This window comes from Carcharhinus amblyrhynchos, chromosome 28 (genome assembly GCF_965287045.1).
Source record: "Carcharhinus amblyrhynchos chromosome 28, sCarAmb.v2.hapA, whole genome shotgun sequence".
Classification (NCBI taxonomy): domain Eukaryota; kingdom Metazoa; phylum Chordata; class Chondrichthyes; order Carcharhiniformes; family Carcharhinidae; genus Carcharhinus; species Carcharhinus amblyrhynchos.
The window spans coordinates 17,783,704-17,802,935 of record NC_137351.1 but is presented as its reverse complement, the minus strand read 5'-3'; the positions used below and the strand labels follow the sequence as shown (position 1 = coordinate 17,802,935).

At 40.9% G+C, this 19,232-nt stretch overlaps 1 protein-coding gene across 7 annotated transcripts in view; it reads left to right on the top strand.

The window, feature by feature from the left end:
- atosa (atos homolog A) overlaps window positions 1-19,232 on the top strand; it is a 114,549-nt gene that overhangs the window by 63,315 nt on the left and 32,002 nt on the right. For 3 of the 7 annotated variants that reach the window (XM_080214391.1, XM_080214389.1, XM_080214393.1), the window contains exons 2-3: window positions 17,284-17,468; window positions 17,655-17,860. In XM_080214391.1, the coding sequence (XP_080070517.1) occupies window positions 17,718-17,860 (143 nt within the window). In that variant the 5' untranslated portion in view covers window positions 17,284-17,468; window positions 17,655-17,717. Of the gene's footprint in view, window positions 1-6,808; window positions 6,830-8,702; window positions 8,722-11,926; window positions 11,969-17,283; window positions 17,469-17,654; window positions 17,861-19,232 lie in introns of those variants that run through there. The other 4 variants (XM_080214386.1, XM_080214387.1, XM_080214392.1 and 1 more) reach the window with 4 other exon arrangements.

Sequence of the window (19,232 nt, the reverse complement as noted above, 5' to 3'; positions counted from 1 at the left end):
TGCTCAGTCAAATCTCCATTTACTGCAGTGGGACTGGAGAATCCCAGTCATGGGTGAGAACAGAGAATCCTGGACAATGTAAATAGTACCACTGCAAATTCTCTACAGTAGTTTTAATTTCAGAAATATTAAATTAATTTTATTGATATATTCTAATGTATATATTGCAGCCTGACAGCACATGCACAAGGTACAAAATGGATGGCAAATGGGGGTTACCCCAGTTGTCTTCACACGTTTTCTTGTAGCCAGCAAGATGGGGTAAAACAAGAATATCGGCTTTCATGAACCCTGTCACAGTGTATTATGCATTCAGTTCATAAAGGGGATCGTCCTGAAGTTGAACAGACAATGGACATTATTTCTGTTCCTAACGTGGTAAGCCGTGTATGTACTCTTTTTAAATTTTATGATTAATTTATATTAATTTCTTGAAACAATATAACCTTGCCTCCCAGCTTTTGAGCTACAGTCGCTATTTTCTTGTACTTGACTGATAGCTTTTTAAGATGTTGAGTTGAAATTATTTAGGTTTTTATGCATTAGCATGAATTTACATCATAGTAATTGTAGTATGTTGCATTTAATACTAGTGAACATTACGTGAATTTCATGGAATCGAAAAGCAATAAATCAAAGAACTTGAATTAATTCCATTTGGTGAAATTCAGTTTGTAGTTCACCGTTTCACTTGATTTCTATCCCCTTCTCCCCAACAAATCGGGACTGAGACTTGAATTACGGATGAACTTACTGAAGATCAAACTGCTTTCCAACTTCACTGTGGAGGGGCCACCACCTCATTCTCCTACCAGAAAGGTTGACCCTTGAGTCATGATGGCTAACTCTGGTGTTGCCACACACCAAGAATAAATTTGCAGTGTAGAGGTGCGACATCTAAACTGACTCGAAGGTTTAGCAAAGGCCTCCCCTCCCCCCACTTAGGACTCTCCCTCCACTGGGAGATATAGCCCAACCAAATACTCAAAGCTCAGATTGCATTTAAATTGGAAGTGTAGCATATGTGAAAAGTGAGGCTGCTTCACATTACGACATTGCCATGATTCTGTAAAATAACTCCTGAGTTTGAGTAGTCTTTCAAAGTTTATACGCAGGAGTGTTCATGAAGGCTCAACCTTGCCCCTCATCTGAGGTGTGATGATCCTCAGGTTAAATCATCAACAGTCACCTCTTCCCCTCAGCAGCCTATGGTCATCTAGGACAATGGTGACTTTACCTTTATATGTCTTTAAAATACAGGAGTTATTTTTACAATATACACAGTCAATAGATTTCCTCCTCTTATACTAATGAAGTCAAATTTGTTTACAATTTATGCAGCTATTGATGCAGTTTAACTGGCTTGAGGATCATAGAGATGTAAAACATTGCTCACCTAAAAAAAAATCCACAGATGTAGCTGTTCATATTTCAATATTCTAGATGAGACTGTAGGTGAATGAATAGCTCCAGCTGAGTCCTTTATGCGGTGCTGAGCTTGGATCGTGGGGCAATAATTAGGGTCCTTGGTATTTTGCACCTAGAATTATATTTTCTGTTTATAATGCCAGCAATGTACATCTGCAAAAATGATTTTCCGTATCCAAAATGGGTGATAGTAATAAATTGTCTTTTTAGAAACTTCTGTTGAAGTGTATGAGAAATTCCCATGAAGACTGTGTGAAGTAGCATTTCTGGCCTCCCTGTTGCATATTTCTTGTGATGGGAGGTGGCGCGATATTTGTCTGCAGCAGGATCTTCAGGTCCTGCTGCTGTCAGTGGGATTTCCCAATGTTTGCACCCCATGCCATCACTGGGAAATACACGGCAGGGGTGCACCATCGGCAGAACCAGAAAATCCTGCTGATATGAACAGCCGGAGAATTCCAGCCTGTAAACTTGATCATTGTATCTCTTGCTCACACATTTGTTTTCAGCCAATATAAACACAGAAAATACTGGATAATCGCAACAGATCTAGCAGCATCTCTGGATTGAGAAACAGAGTTCACATTCAAGTCCATATGACTCTTTTTTTGTACAGCTGAAGTGTTTGGAGAAATGTGATGAATTATATAGTTGGAGAAGGGGTGGAGGAATGAGCAGAGTAGAAGGTCAAAACTAAAGAACAAGTCATGGACACAAGACAAAGTGTTAATGGTGGCATTAAGGACTAAAGATAACAGTGGCATAAAGGTGAGATAGCAGAATGTGTTAATACGATAACAAAGGTCTGTGCTCAGTGGAAGCGAAACTAAAGAACAAGTGACAGACAGCCCCTGTTTGAGTCGGGGGAGTGGGGGACTTGCTGCTCAAAGATGAGGGTTCCCTCTGGGGTCAGAGACAGGTCCCCCTCCCCCCAAACCCTGAAATAGTGACCCCCCCCCCCCCCCCGCAACCACACCTGCTGACCAGGTGAGCACCACCAACTCTTCCGCAAAGAAAGGCTTCTTTCCCACCATTCAAATCAGGAGTCATTACTCCCTCAACTCCACCCACACAGACTCAAGGGTGAACTGATCCAACCACACTCCCTCCTTCACAGAGGCCCCCGCCCCCTCCACTTTCCACCTCTACTCCGTCCCCCTCAAGCTTCAAGCCACATCTGTGAAGTGTTGGAGGGGAGAGTGACCTCTTATTCGTATCGGGGAGGGGGGGTGGGGGAAGGGAAGTGGGGTTGCCCCTCTTTGCTAAGGGTGTTACCGTAGACCCTCAGGGATCAAGTACATGGATCCACACCAGTTACTATCAGCACCAAAGCCTGCCCGGTCCACTTTCCACTAGAGAGGTGGGTGAATACAGTAAGAAGTCTTACAACACCAGGTTAAAGTCCAACAGGTTTATTTGGTAGTAAATGTTTGCTACCAAAAAAAACCTGTTGGACTTTAACCTGCTGTTGTGAGAGTTCTTACTGTGTTTACCCCAGTCCACCACCAGCATCTTCACATCATGAGGTGGGTGAATACCAGAGGGCCAATGAGTGGGTCCCCAAACCCAGTAATTGCATTACAATTAGCCAGGTTTGCATGATAATTGGGTTGCCACTCACCATGGGGGGAAGGGGGGGGAGGGGTTTGGTGATGATGATAGTGGTGTGGATGTATCCCAATAGCCCTCATGTCCTGTGGGAATTCCAATTTTTGGCTGCTGCCCCATTCAGAGGGGTATCAGAATTCTCAGTGGCCTTCTGATGAGCTTGGAGAATTCCACCCCACATCTGGAATATTGTGTACATGTTCAGACCCCTTGTTTGAAAAAAGGATATAATAGCATTAAAGTAGTACAGAGGAGGTTTAGTTGACTCATTCCCGAAGGCTTATGAGGAAAGGTTGAACAGGTTAGATCTAAACCCATTCGAGTTGAGAAGAATGGGAAGTTATCTTAAAATCCTGATATTTCCTCTTCTGAGTGAGACCAGAACTAGGGGGACACAGTTTAAGAATAAGAGGTCTCCCTTTTAAAACTGTGATAAGAAACCTTTCCTTTTGAGGATTGTTAGCATGTGGAATTATCTTCCCCAAAGAGCAGTGGAGGCTGGGCCACAAATTATTCAAGGCAGAGTTAGACAGATTTTTGATGGACAAGGGAGTCAGGTTATGGGGGGCAGCCAGACGAGTGCACTTGAGACCACAACCAGCTAAACCATGATCTTAATGAATGGCAGAGCAGGTTCAAAGGGCTAAATGGCCAACGCCCGCTCCTCAGACATAACTTCCTATATTTCCTTCACAATTTGACATTTGTCATTGTTTAAGGCAGTCACAATTTTCTTCCCTATGGGCTTGAGTTCTTTGAGGTGAAACCTTCTGGTGGCATTCTTTTGAAAGTTATGTTCCTATGGAAAATGTTCAATGCAGGATTTTTTAATTAAATATGTAGAATAAGGGAGAAAAATTGAAATGAGAGAAATGTGTATTTGGCGATAACTTGTGTTCATACTGTGCTTTCATATAGGAAAGAAAATCATCAAAGGTACTTTCTAACTGGGATTATAATCTGAGAAGGAGAGAAATTAGTGGACATGACCAGAAATGCAGTTAGAGATCATTTCATTACTGTCAGTGAAAGACTTGGGTGAGATGACTAAAAGCATTTTTGCAGAGATCAATTTTAAAAGTAGAGGGAAAAGTAACCAGCTGAAGAGATTCAGGCCTTCAGGGAGACATATGCAGTGAATTGAACATCTGGCTAGACTCTGACATTGGTGCTGCAGCTGAGCAAGGGAAAGCTGCGCAGGATGTGAGAGTTGAAGGACCAAAGGACATGGGCTTAAACAGGGCTGGATCCAGTTATGGGATTATTTGGGGAAAGGCAATAGAGTGATCAGGATTTTGAATTATGTATTATGGAGGCTGGCATGGAGGTATTTTGGAAGTAGAAGTTTGGGTAGAATGAAACTATGGGTAAGTGTTTTGGAGACAGCAGGAATTCATCGATTGAAAGTTGACAATGTGGTTAAAATGGATGCAAGTGGTCATTGTGATGAATGGATTTAAGACTCGGCTCAGGACATACTGGAGTTAGGACATCTTGCTGAAGTTGTATTATGACTTTGGATTGAATACAGGTGTCGGAATATCATGTTGAAGTTATACAAGACATTAGTAAGGCCACACTTGGAATACTGTGCACAGTCCTGGTCACCCTATTATAGAAAGGATATTATTAACCTAAAAAGAGTACAGAAAAGACGTACTAGGATACTACCGGTACATGATGGTTTGAGTTATAAAGAGAGGCTGGATAGACTGGGACTTTTTTTTTCCCGAGAGCCTAGGAGGCTTAAGGGTGGCCTTATAGAGGTCTATAAAATAATGAGGGGCATAGATAACGTAGATAATCAACATCTTTGAGGCAGCATGGTGATACATGGTTAGCACTGCTGCCTCAGTGCCAGGGACCCAAGTTCGGTTCTGGATCACTGCCTGTGTGGAGGTTGCACGTTCTCCCTGCGTCTGTGTAGCTTTCCTCCGGGTGCTTTGGTTTCCTCCCACACTCCAAAGATGTGTGGGTTAGATTGATTAACCAAGCTAAATTGCCCCTTGGTGTCAGTGGGATTAGTAGGGTAAATACATGGGATTATGGGGTTATGGCCTGGATGGGATTGTTGTTGGTATAGGCTCGATGGGCTGAGTGGCCTTCTTCTGCACTATGGGGACTATATGAAATTCTATCTTTTCCTGAAGATAGGGAAGTCTAAAACTAGAGAGCATAGGTTTACGGTGAGAGGGAAGAGATACAAATGGGTCCAGAGGGGAAATTTTTTCACACAAGAGGGTGTTGAGTGTCTGAAACGAGCTGCCAGAGGTAGTAGTAGAAGTGGGTACAATTTTGTCTTTTTTAAAAAGCATTTAGACAGTTACATTTGTAAGATGGGTATGGAAAGATATGGGCCAAACGTGGGCAATTGGGAATAGCTTAGTGGTTTAAAAACTGGGCAACGAGTACAAGCTAGGCCAAAGGGCCTGCTTCTATCCTGTAAATTTCTATGACAATGAGTTAGTGGTTCAGGCCTCAACAAGCAGCCAGAGGTGGGATGGAAGCAGGGACACTGCTTTGACAACGACTGAGTTGGATAACTTTGTCCCTTGATATTGGGTGATCAATCTTTCAACTTTGGTTGAAAATTGGTAAGTGGATTGTGGATGGACATGAATTCAGTGTAAAGTTAAATTGTACACTGCTCGACTTCAAGATAATCAACTTTAGGGTGAGCCCAAACACCACTGCAATATAGATGTCAAATTAAGGAATAATCAAACTCCTCCATTTAGATTTGAAGTATTGATTATTATAGGACACCAAAATACCAGCATCAAGTTCACCCTGATATTACCAGTTCTGTGTGGAAATAACTTTTAATCTACTCAGTTATTTTGAAGCAAAAGGTTGTTCTTGCCCTTCTAACTGAAGAGCCAAATGTAGAAAAGAAAATCAAAAGCATATGGTTGGCTGAACGAGGAGATAAATATAAGTTAGACGATAGATCATATATCTCTGATGATTTATTGTGCAGCAAAATAATTTGAATCGCTGGTATCTGCTAGTATCTGAACTGCAAAGACTATGTGCTGCGGTAACTGCTGGAAAAAAAGCGAACGTCACACTGTTTTGAGTTTAAATTGAGGTCACTGGAACAATCATTTGAGAAGCTTCATGTACATGATTTCTATCAATAATATCCAACTTGAAAAGTCTATTTCATTGTTACTGCTCAGAACATCACAGCAGTATAGCGTGGTTTTTTAAAATATAGAGCTTAAATGACAATTTACTGTAGTCATGAGTAAGTTTTCTATCTTATCCATTTATTTTTGTAAATCTAACCACTTCTCTCTTTGCGGGAGCTGATGTGCCACTCACGGTAAAAATAGAACGTGATGGAAGTGCACAACTGAAAACTAAAGGTTGATATTTAGTTGACCCTTCAACCTCTGAAACTGCGTATTGTGTTTGTCTAGCAGTAGCATGGGGTATTTAATATTTGTTTAGTTTAAAAGCTCCAGCAGCTACCACCTATTGTGCTTCCTTCGTCTGGAAGGAGAGTGGGTTGTACTGAAGATTGCTCTGTCGCTAATACTGATGAGAGTTTTGTGATTGGCTAATAACAGATGTGTTTTGCATACCAGAACTGGTACTGCAAGCTTTTCCTGCTCCACTCATCAGGGAGCTGGAGTGCTCTGTTGCTGAGAAGTGTTCCATTGAAGTGACCTGTCTTACTGCAGATGGAACTCGCCTGCTGTGTAAAGTTGAGTTTGATTGATAACCAAGCCTTGCATCTGAACTCCTGATACCAGAATGGGACCTCAAAACCCACAAAGCCAGAAACGTACGTGGTAATCTGCTTTTTAAATATTTGCCAGAGTGGGTGTTGTACTTTCGAGTCGTTGCAAAGTATTGCATCAAGTAAGCTGACATTTGCCAATTGGGCGCTCAGAAATAGACAGAAGTTACATTTGCTTTGCTGATCTTGTCAGTTCCTTTCAGCGTTGACATTGTATTATTGACATAACCATTTGCAGATGTTGGAGCTTTTCATGATGCTTACTATGTTTTCTAAGATGCTTTACCTGAAGAAAAAATAATGGATGAAGCTCCAGAATTCCAGCCACTTGGTAACTGATCATGTAGAAAGTTCCTGCTCTTAGATTTGTTTTGAAAATATGCAAGTTTCTAAATCTTTGGTTTTAGAAAGATAGAATTCTAATGACTTCTAAATATACATGTTTAATTTATCAATAATAAAAAGGGAGAGTTCAATATTTGGAATAGAAACATAGTATATTCTAGCATTACCTTTAAAAAGTGATTATGGTCATAAACACAAGTGTCCTTAAGCATTGAACAATTTGCAGCTCCAGTTATGGCCACTTACTAATTTATCGACATCTGGTTTAACATTTTTATACAGTATACACTTGGCTTGTCAGTTTTAGCGAACATCATTACTAAAAATAAGCTTTGTGGGTACTCTTGACTATTGTCAGTTATGTGCTATTTGCCAAATAAACTTAGGAGCTAGCAGATGTTTAGCTTTGTGGCAAATGTTTTTGTTTACCTTTTTTCCAAGGTTATTATCAAAGCGTATACAGAGAGTAATGATCTGTGTGCATGGACCTTGCTTGTGATTGTTATATACATTGCATCTGCCTAATTTGCCTCAGATTTTCTAGATGCCAAGATTTATATATTTTTACAGCTGTAATGCAAGAACTCTCAAAGTTCCTACTTCAGTTCAGTGCTTCCTTAGTAAGCCTATGATTTGTGTAAATAAAGTCTGTCTCCTGTACGTTTAACTTGTTGACATTGAAAATTACTGTACAATATGTAAAATTGTAGGATTGCTGACTTTAAAGGCACATTTCAAATCCATACTACCCAATTAGAATATTTTTATATCCCAGTACTCTAGCGTGGTTTGATTATGAGGTTTATGTTCAAAAATAAACCACTACAATCCTGATCTTCGTAAGAATAGTTACTTGATACCTTGCCTTTCCTCTCACAATAACTTCTTCCAGCTATACAAGCTCTACCTTGACCTGTCTGGTCTAAGTCCAGGTTCTTAGACCATAAGATATAGGGGCTGAATCAGGCCATTTGGCCCATTGAGCCTTGTCTGCCATTCAGTTGTGACTGGTGAGTTTCTGAGCCCCATTCTCCTGCCAAATCCCTGTAACCATTGACCCTGACCAATGAAGAACCTCTGTCTTAAATACAATTTGTGCAGCTGCCGTTCCTTTCTATCCCTGTTGATGCCATGCCTTAGGCTTTAGCAACCCCGTACCCCGCTCCCCCATCACCAATCCACACAATTCTCTTCCTAACCACCTCCTCCCCTCACTTTCCTTTTAACCCTTTTTAAGATTTCTTTCATCCAAGTTTTTTTTAAACCAGCTCTCTTAATTCTCTCCTCTTCCTTTTGGTCTGTGTCCATTTTCCTTGCTACTCTGTAGAGTACTGTGTGACTTGAGCAATGTAGGCGCATGCTAACGTATATAATTCAAAAGATTTGTGACACCTGTGTGAACACTACAGTGGCCAACTCATTTCTTCCATTTCAATAAAGTGCTTGGATACACTATGTTTTGGGGTGGAGCAAGAAAACAGTTGTTCTTGTACCTGCAATATGATTCACTCAAGACAAGAGTACTTGCTATCTGAGACTGTACTAACGTGAACATTTTGAAGAACTATGTACGTGAGATACTGTGAGAAGAGGTAATTTTTTTGAATTATGGCATGTGTTTAAAAATGCTCAGTTAATTATAAAAATTATGTTTAAAACAGTAGTAGTAACACACAGCCTCAAACAGAACACACCCTAAGTATTCCCAGCTGTCTACATTTACAATTACATCAACATGCACCAGCTAGCTGATTTGTATGTTTTATTCAGTGAGAAATTCGCATAACAGCACTAGTCTTGTTTTTTGCTGCCTGAACACAGTTTTATCATCTCCTATTGTGAAGAGTGATATTGAAGTAATCCTGTTTTCAGAAGTGTACAGTATTTGGTTAAAATAACATGTAAAATGATGCAATTATTATGTTTTTTCCTTTTGCTGTTCACTGTACTGTTGCGTTTAAGGTTACCCTATTTTATTTTTCCTCTGAAATTATTTTTGACCGCGATGTGCAAGTGATTTTTTTCAATTTCAAAAATGTGTTCAAAATTATGAAAAACTACTTCCCGCACCCCCCCCCCCCCCCCCCCCCCCCCCCCCACCTTGAACATGTGCCCTCTGGGAAAGGTCCACTACAAGAGGGCACAGGCTCAAAGTGAGTAGGGGGGGGGTGGGGGGTTGGTTTAGGAGAGCTGTGCAGCGCAGGTTTTTCACACAGAAGGTGGTGGGTACCCAGAACACACTGTCAACGGAAGTGGTGGAAGCAGGCATGTTAGCAACTTCAAGGCGTATCTTGATTGATGAGAAATGAACAGAGGGATAGAAGCTGCATATGGGTAATAAGTAGTAGGCTGAAATAAGGATTAGGAGTCCGCGCAGGCTTGGGTGGACCAAAGGCCTGTTCCTATGCTGTATTGTTCTCTCCTCTCTTTGTTAGCAATTTCCAGAGAGTGCAGAATACTATTCCAACGCACTTCCAAAAAACGTGGTCAAAAACATTATTACATTTGTTTAAAAAGAACTCTCGACAACTTCGCTCTGCTTAAAAAAACGTTTTGTACACTCTTGGTTTGTTAGTAAACAGGAAGAGGTAAGAATGCGAGTGGACTTTTTGGTTCTTCAATCCTGCTCCATCTCTCATGGCTGATCTTCTAACTCAACTGCACTTTCCTCCCACTATGCCTTTATCACCTGTTCGTAGAACCCTTATAGTGCAGAAGGAGGCCATTCGACCCATTGAATCTGCACTGACTCTCTGACGGAGCATCTAACCCTGGCCATATCCCCGTAACCCCACATATTTATCCCATAAATACCCCTGATCTATACTTCTTGAGACACTAAAGGCCTTTTTATTACTGCCAATCCACCTAACCTGTATGTCTTTGGACTGTGGGAGGAAACCAGAGCACCCAGAAGAAACCCACACAGACATGAGGAGAACATGCATACTCCACTCAGTCACCCAAGGCTGGGTGGGCCCCTGGCACTGTGAGGTGTCACATGCTGCCCTAGTAGTCCACTTAGTATCCAAAAATCTGTCAAGATCTGCCTAGAATATGTTCAACAACTAAATGTCCGCATCTCTATAGGGTACTGAATTCCAAAACTTCTATTGATTCTAACAGAATGAGGGCGGACGCCTTATTCTGAAACACTGGATCTGCGAACATCTACCCAATCAGGACCTTTAAGAATTTTATGTTTCATTGAGATCATTACTCATTGTTCTAATTACTGGAAATATAGGCCTAGTCTACCTGCTTTCCTCATTGGTCAATTCCTTCATTCTCTGAGTCAGTCTAGTGAACCTTGCATTACTTTGAGGTAAGTGCACTTTAAAAGGAATCTAGAGTAATTATTTTCCTCTTGAATAGTTTGAGTTACCTGTGATGCAATACAAGTGAATTCCTTTAATAGTTTTTATTCGATGTTTAAATCTTTACTTAAGTAAAGCTATCCTTTTAATTTTTTTATTTCACCTTACATTCCACATTCCCTAGTATTTCTGTATATCTCTAGAAATGCTGAAATTAAAATGATTCCTACCATTTCACTGTGTGTTCCAATTGATATATGTTTAGTACTGTACATAGGTGTTAAGGTGTGGTATGTACTGCCAGAACCTATAAATAGCCATACAATTAATGTAAACGCAAAATACTGCCGATGCTGGAAAATCTCAGCAGGTCTGACAGCATCTGTGGAGAGAGAATAGAGCCAACATTTTGAGTCAGGATGACCCATCATCAGAGCATTTAATCTATTTTCTCCCTCCACGAAATAGACATCTATTCCTAAATCATTGTTTTTTCCTTGCACTATATACCCTGATTTTGACCAAAATCTATTATTAATTAAATACAAATAGAAAATATTGGAAATACTTAGCAGGTTCACTAACATCTACGAAGAGGGAGACAGAGTTAACTTTTCATGTTGATGGATTTCCATCAGAAGTAATTTCATGAGAACACAATACTTGTTGGTCAGTTTTGTGTTGGTGTCAAGACTGGAGTCAAAATATTACTCCACTCTATAATTTTTATAACTTTAAATTCAGTTCTTTAATTCATTTGTGGGATATTGTCATCGCTGTCTGGCCAGCATTTATTGCCCATCTCTAATTACCTGAGGGCAGTTGAGAGTCAACCACACTGCTGTGGCTCTGGAGTCACATGTAGGCCAGACTGGGTAAGGACAACAGATTTCCTTCCCTTAGGATATTAGTGAACCAGATGATTCAAAGTGAAGATTTCTAGCTGTGGACAAATTGAATTATAAAAACAGCAAAGATATTCTTCCTGATTAGATTCCTTGTTAACAAACCTAACTGACTATAAATGCAGGCATGATGTGGAGATGCCGGTGTTGGACTGGGGTGGGCACAGTAAGAAGTCTCACAACTCCAGGTTAAAGTCAAACAGGTTTATTTGGTATCTTGAGCTTTCTGAACGCTGCTCCTTCATTATGCGAGTGGCTACTTGCCTTTGTCACCTGATGAAAGAGCAGTGCTCCGAAAGCTAGTGGATTTTGCTACCAAATAAACCTGTTGGACTTTAACCTGGTGTTGTGAGACTTACCCCAGTCCAATGCTGGCATCTCTACATTAGGAATGCTTAGGACCAAGGCATTTTTGGATTTCAGAATTTTCTGGATTTTGGAATAATGTTAGATTGCAGAACCATAATTGTGTGACCCAGATATGAACATGAATAGAACCTGAAATGTAAAAATGTGGCAAAATATTATAAAACCATTTGTTTTATTTATCCAAATACTGTATTTTGTGCTTCCAGAATACTACTTCGGGGGTTCAGGTTTCGTGCCCACCACAGCAGGTAGTTGAATTTGAATTCAGTTTAAAAAAAATCTGGAATTAAAAGTCTAATGATGACCATGCAACCACTGTTGATTTGTTGTTAAAAATCCATCTGGTTCACCATTGCCTTTAGGGGAGGAAATCTGCTGTCCTTATCTGGTCTATCCTACATGTGACTCCAGATCCACAGCAATGTGCTTGATTCTTAAATGCCATCTTATATGGCCTAGCAAGTCGCTCCGTTATATCAAGCTGCTGAAAATTCTTAAAGGAATTAAAGTGAATGGATCACCCGGCATCAACCAAGGCACTGGAAATGGCAGCGGCCCTGTCAACCCTGCGATATCTTCCTTACTAACATCTGAGGCCTTCCGCCAAAATTGCGGGGGCTGTCTCACAGATTAGTGAAGTAACCACCTGACAGTTATACTCACAGAATCTATTTTACAGACAAGGTCCAGACATCACCATCCCTGGGTGTGTCCTGTCCAACCAGCAGGACAGAGCTGGCTAAGCTTAGCCAGACATTGGTTGGTATACAGTCAGGAGGGAGTTGCCCTGGGAGTCCTTGACATCGACATAAGAACATAAGAAATAGGAGCAGGTGTAGGCCATCTAGCCCTTCGAGCCTCCCCCGCCTTTCAATAAGATCATGGCTGATCTGAAGTGGATCAGTTCCAATTTCTTGCTTTCTCCCGATAACCCTTAATTCCCTTGTCTGTCAAAAACCTATCTACCCGTGACTTAAATATATTTAGCGAGGTAGCCTCCACCACTTCAACGGGCAGTGAATTCCAGAGATTCACCACTCTTTGAGTGAAGAAGTTCCTCCTCAACTCCGATCAACTGTGGACCGCACGAAGTCTTATGGCATCAGTACATTCCCTGCTGGTTACTACATACCACTCCCACCTGATTAATCAATACCCCTCTACGTTGAGCAACACTTGAAGGAAGCGTTGTGGTAGCAATGTTGCAGAATGTGTTAGATTTGGGAGACTTCAATGTCCAGCATAAACAACAAGTGATAGACAGAGAATCAAACCCACAGCCAATGGATCAGACCTAAGCTCTGAAACCCTGCCACATCCAGCCATGAATGGTGATGGAAATTAACAACTCACTGAAGGAGGAGGCTCTACGAATATCCCCATCTTCAATGATGGGGAGCCCAGCACAGAGGTGGAACTAGTTGCTGCAATATTAAGCAAGCAGTGCTGAGCGGATGATCCTTTTCAATCTCCTCCAGATGTCCCCGGTATCACTGATCCAGTTTTTAGCATCTTTTGATTCATTCCATGTGATGTCAAGAAATGGCTGAAAGCACTGGAAACTGCAATGCCTCTGAGCCCTGATGATATTCCAGCAATAATACTGAAGGCTTGTGCTCAAGAACTTGCCACACCTGCCGAGCAAGCTGTTCCAGTACAACTACAACACTGGCATCCAACGGGTAATGTAGAAAATTGCCCAGGTGTGACCAGTACACAAAATGAAGGACAAATCCAGCGTTGCCAATTACCGTACCCTCTGTCTACTCTCGATTATCATCAGTGTGGTGGCAAGGGTCATCAACTGTGCTGTCAAGCAGCACTTGCTTAGCCTGCTCATTGATACTCTGTTTACGTTCCCCTAAGACCATACCTCTTCTGGCCTCATCACAGTCTTGATTCAAACATGAACATTAGAGGTGAAGTGAGACTGACTGCCATTGACAGTAAGGTCACATTTGATGGAGTGTGGCATTAAGGAGCCTGAGCAAAACTGTAGTCAGTGGTCATTGGGGACAAACTGTCCACTTGTTGGAGTCATATATTCCACAGAGGACGATGGATGTGGCTGTTGGAGGTCAATGATCTCAGCTGCAGGAGTTCCTCAGGGTAGTGTCCTTGGCCCAACCATCTTCAGCCACTTCATCAATGACTTCCTTACATCATGAGATCAAAAGTGGGGATGTTCGCTGATGATTGCTCAGTGTTTAGCACCATCTGCGTGTACTCTGCTGAAGGAGTTTATTTCCAAATGTACCAAGACCTGGACAACATCTAGTAACAAGTAACAGTAATGACGCACATCTACCAGGCAATAACAACAACTAGAGATAATCTAACCATTTTTCCCTTGACATTACCATTGCTGAATGCCTCCACTATCAGCATCCTGGGGTTTACCATTGACCAGAAACTCAAATGGACTAACCATCTGAATATTATGGTTACAAGAGCGGGTCAGTGGCTAGGATTCCAGTGGTGAGTGACTCACCTCCTGACTGTTCAAAGCCTCTCCACTGTCTGCAACACAAGTCAGAAGTGTGATGGAATATTCTCCCCTTGCCTGGATGGGTGCAGCTCCAACAACACTCAAGAAGTTTGACACCATCTGGGACAATGCAGCCCATTTGATTGGCATCCCATCTACCAATGTGTCTCTCTCTACCACTGATGCATAGTAGCAGCTGTGTGTACCATCTCCTTAATAGAGGGGTCAATGACAAAGGGACACAGATTTGAGGTTAGGGTCAGAAGAGTAAGAAGGGATTAGAGAAAAATTTCACCTGGAGGGTAGTGGAGAATCTGGAACTTGCTGTCTGAAAGGGTGGTGTAGGCTGGAAAGCTCACAACATTTAAGAAGCATTTAGATGGGCACACAAAGTGCCCTACCATACAAGGATGCAGACCAAACGCTCCCACCAAGATGCTCAACAGCTGAAGCACCTTCATAGCAGCACTGCGGGGTACCTACACCACATGGATGGCAGCAGTTCAAGAAGGCTGCTTGCCATCACCTTCTTAAGGACAATTAGAGACGAGCAATAAATGCTGGCCGAGCCAGAAAAGCCCACATCCCATGAATGAATTTAAAAAATGCATCTCGCGCTCCTCAAAAATCATGGAGATCCACATCAGTTTTGCTCAGTTTTTAGCATTGCTGTCTGTGAAACAGAAGATTCTGGGTTCAGTCCCCGCTCCAAGATGTAACTTATAGGGGGAGAATTTTTAGCATTTGATGGGGTCAAGTACGGAAGCAGCCGGTTCTGAAGATGGTTTCACAACACCGTTCCGTCCATTTCCCCAGAGGCAGGATGGTGGGGCTAGGAGGGCTTCAGGTGGTGGGTCAACAAATGACACTGTTAACATCTTATTAAGGCTTATTGTCAGTGGATAGTTAGAATTGTTTGGGGAATTGTGTAGCTCCCTGGAGGTAACCTCCTGGCTGCAATTCAGAAACCCTTCCTTTAGCTGCGGCCATGGGCCACCTGGTGTGCAGAGTTTCCTCATCACAGTGGTGGCTCAGCTGCAGAGAGCCTTTTCTATTTTCTAAATCTCTTGGGTTGCTCTTTCTTTCTCTTATACCTGAAAGGTATAAGGGTTTCCTATTGGCCTTTTGACTTGGGGAACCCACTTCTGATTCTTAATTGGATAACAAACCAGTCCTTTGGCCACTAATATTGGCCAATTTGGGGAAACCACAACTGGGTGACTGTTCCTCACACAGTGCAAGCTCTGAACCTTGATGGTGGGGTCCTGAAGTCTGCAGGGAAAATCCTTCCCATGTTATTTCAGCTGGCTTTTTAATGAAGTATTCAGACAGGGCTGCATAGTTGGACATTATGCTTTGGGTGAGATGTTAAAATTAGGCATTTCCGTCTCTTTTACTCATTTGAGTACAGGCGCGGGTTGAAGAAGAGCAAGGAGGATTCTCAATGTCCGGACAAGCTTCCACCATTTCTAAAAACTAATCATTAATCTAATTGGCAAAAGTGGCAAGAAATAGCCAGTGTTCCAAAAAAAAAGTGACGGCATTCGAAAAGTAAACATATTGGTTCTTTTTGTCTATTTTTCCGCAGAAAGGATTTGAAAATGTGAGTTGTTTCAGATTTGGATGCTAATTTTCAAGAAAGGTTGAAAGATATTCAGTAGTGTAAATCAAAATTATTTATCCCAGAGTCTAAACAGTCAGTAATGTATTAGCTTGTCTGGGTAATTGTAAAAAAGAACCTTGTGCTTAATTATTTGATCCCCATCTGTGAAGAGAGAGGACTCAAAAAAAACCATGTGATAACATGAAAATTCTGTGAGTGTTCATTTTATATTATGCAGTGACAAGTTATACAGGTTGAAATGAGTGAAATTTCCATCATAACCGTTGTCCTTTATGTTCACCTGATGTGGATTAAAGTAGTTTAATGATCCATATGAAGAAATATGTGTTAAAGGCATAACACATGTATATGTCTAAAATAGGACCCTGCACGTGAACTATTGTACCATTATGTTATTGTATAAGCAGTTAGGGCAGTTTAAGCCAACTCTATTAAAAGATGGCGCTCCGATAACATACGCAAGTAACTGATGCTACTGAACCTGTGAAGGTGTCTACCATGGCAGAGCTCAACTTTTAGCACATTGTAAAGCAAATTGAAGAAATATATAGCACAGAGTTACACTGCCTTGGCTTTCTGCAGTGGGATGTATGCTGTTTTAATTGCTGCACGCACACAATGAGTTTGAAAAAATTTGTAAATTTTGTTACGTTGAAGAAATTAATTGCCGTGCTGTACACCTGAATTTATGAGCATACAAATATCTGTGAAGAATTCCAGGACTATTATTTCCTATTGCATTATCTAATTTATACAAACTGAACTAGAAAGCCACTTCTCAACATGATGCCTTATCCCAAAAAGGTAATTTGTTCGCAGAATTTACAGTAAAAACCAGAAAGTGCTCGCGACTTGCACAGTGACAGCTGCAGTTATAATCTCCATGAGTTGCTGAATTTTAATTCCTGCTGCTAATTATTGGCTGGGTTTGGTATCAGCTGGTAACAAAGGACCTAGTGTATATTCATTATGAATTCTTCCCTGTGTGTGATGGGATGTAGGCATTGTGACATTCAAAGAAGGAACAAGGGCTTTCACAATTAGTAAATGAAGGCTTTTTAGCTCTTTCAATCTCTACTGAAGGTAATTAAGTTCCTAAGTACCTGAAATAAAACATACAATAGCCAAACTTCATTTGATTTAAAGGAGCTTCTGGAAGGAATCATTGACTATTTTAGTTGTCATAAACAGCTGGGATGGTTGCAAATATTCCTTGTCAGTTTCCTATGTTTTCGCCCTCTGCTGACTGTGTTTATGGTTAACTCAAATTATTGGTCAGAATTTGTTATTTACTGTGCTTCAAGAATTTACTGAACCTGTCTGACAGTAATCAGCATTTAGTATTTCCAGTTTGTTCGTGCAAACCCTTGTGTGCAGTGAAACAAGTGACGGCTAACAATAGGATTTAGCAGGGATCCCATGTAGTTTAATACTTTTATTCTTTCTTTTAGATACAATAGATGAGTACTTTGAATATGATGCAGAGGAGTTTTTGCTTTCCCTGACCTTGTTGATCACTGAGGGTCGGACACCAGAATGCTCAGCGAAAGGTCGTACAGAGGGGTTTCATTGCCCTCCAGCACAACTTGGGCAGTCCTTAAGTACAAAACACGAATGCATTGAAAAGGTGCCACAGGTATGTATCTTTTTCTTTTTAACAATTTTCTTTTACCAGATCTAATTTCCTGACAACTGAAAAATAAATTTATTGAATAGAAACAAATCGGATACTGGTCCAGAATTGTAAGATGTTGATTTTTGAAAAGTTTTATCTTGCGTTAGTCCATGATTCCCCTTTCTCTGTCCCCTATATTTTTGACAGTGTTATCAAGCCAGAAGAACCAGGTCTCAGGTTTTGCTTTTGTGGAGGAATAATATTTCGATCATGGTTGAAGTGATGTTGCTTCCTGACTGTTGCTATAGCGACGCTGACGGCCCATCCACGGAAGGGAGTGATATCAACGACCCAGCTATCAAACAGGATGCTTTGCTGCTGGAAAGGTGGTCTTTACAGTCAGTGCCCAAACAGTAAGTCTTTGTTCTTCACCAGAGTGAAATACTAAAAAGAAATGGATTAGCCAAATTAGTGGATTTTTTTTTCTCCCTTTTGTCTTGCAAAAAATTGAATAGTGTAATTGAAGCAAAGAATATAAATCTTTGTATGACTTCAGAATTTTTTTTGCAATTTGTTTACAATATACTACTGCTATTAGGCTTAATCATTTTGTTTCACTGTGAGCAAAATATTTAGCTTTTTATTGATGCAGAATAGATATCTTGACACAACTGTCTTGGGATAAATTGTTTCCCAGTCTATATACTGTCAGACAATGTGTGTGAAGTGTAAAAGAGCCTCATTATGACTAAATTTGGTATTGTAAGCATCTCCAGCAGCGTTTTCCCCTGGCAATTTTCTTATGTATTTTCCATTCACTAGACTCTAGTATTCTATCTCTAGAGTGAAATCTCTACTGTGCTGAGGAGTGGTACGTTGATTGCTATATATGCTGATATACACAAACCTGCATGACTGGAAAAGTCTAATTTAAAGTGTTTTAGAATATAAATGTTTTTTGTGACTTTATATTAATTTGGATATTGGAATGGTATGTTTTGCTTATTTGCGTATCTATAGGAGCCTACATTGCTGAACAGAGCTCCTTGCCAAAGCTCTGCAAACTTAACTGGTGTTACACACTTGTGGATAAGGAAGTCTAGATTCTGGATTTGGTTGGGACATTCAAGTGTAGTGTACCTTCTGTTGCCTGCTGTTCACCTGAGTAGCAGTTCAAGTACTATCTAACCAGGGCACTGGAAGCAAAATTCATAGGATAGACTGACTAATGCTAGGTAGAGCAGGTTAGCCTGAAATTGGATCCACTCACTTCAATTGTTTTGTGTGCTTCTTCACTGTTTGCAACGAAAGTAAAACATTGCTGAAGTCTTGGCCTGGTGTGATGATGACAATGAATATACTACCAGTGTTGCCACTCTGATGCAGGAGGTGATACTCTCATACTGACTTTTTCCCTTCCTCTATTTTGAATGTGTTTATGATGTTTCTAAGAGTGTTCTCATTAGCCTCTAGGAAGGGGCTAAAACATTACCCACATGTTTGTGTGGGGGAGGAGGTGGGGGGTGGCAGAATGGGGTTTAGTCACAGTACAAAAATACTTCTTAGCAAGAGCAGTCAGCCTGGAGATTTGTAATATATGTCCTTTGTGTGGACATCATGGACTGTCTAGTGCTATGGGTTTGAGATTTGAGGGATGGTGTTCTGTCTTTCATTTAGGTATCTGAAAGGAGACCATTTCAGTGGTTAATTAAAATCTAGCTCCCCCTGTCAAAATTACAATATTGTTCGTGAGACAGAATAAAACACACACCATTTACAGGGAGA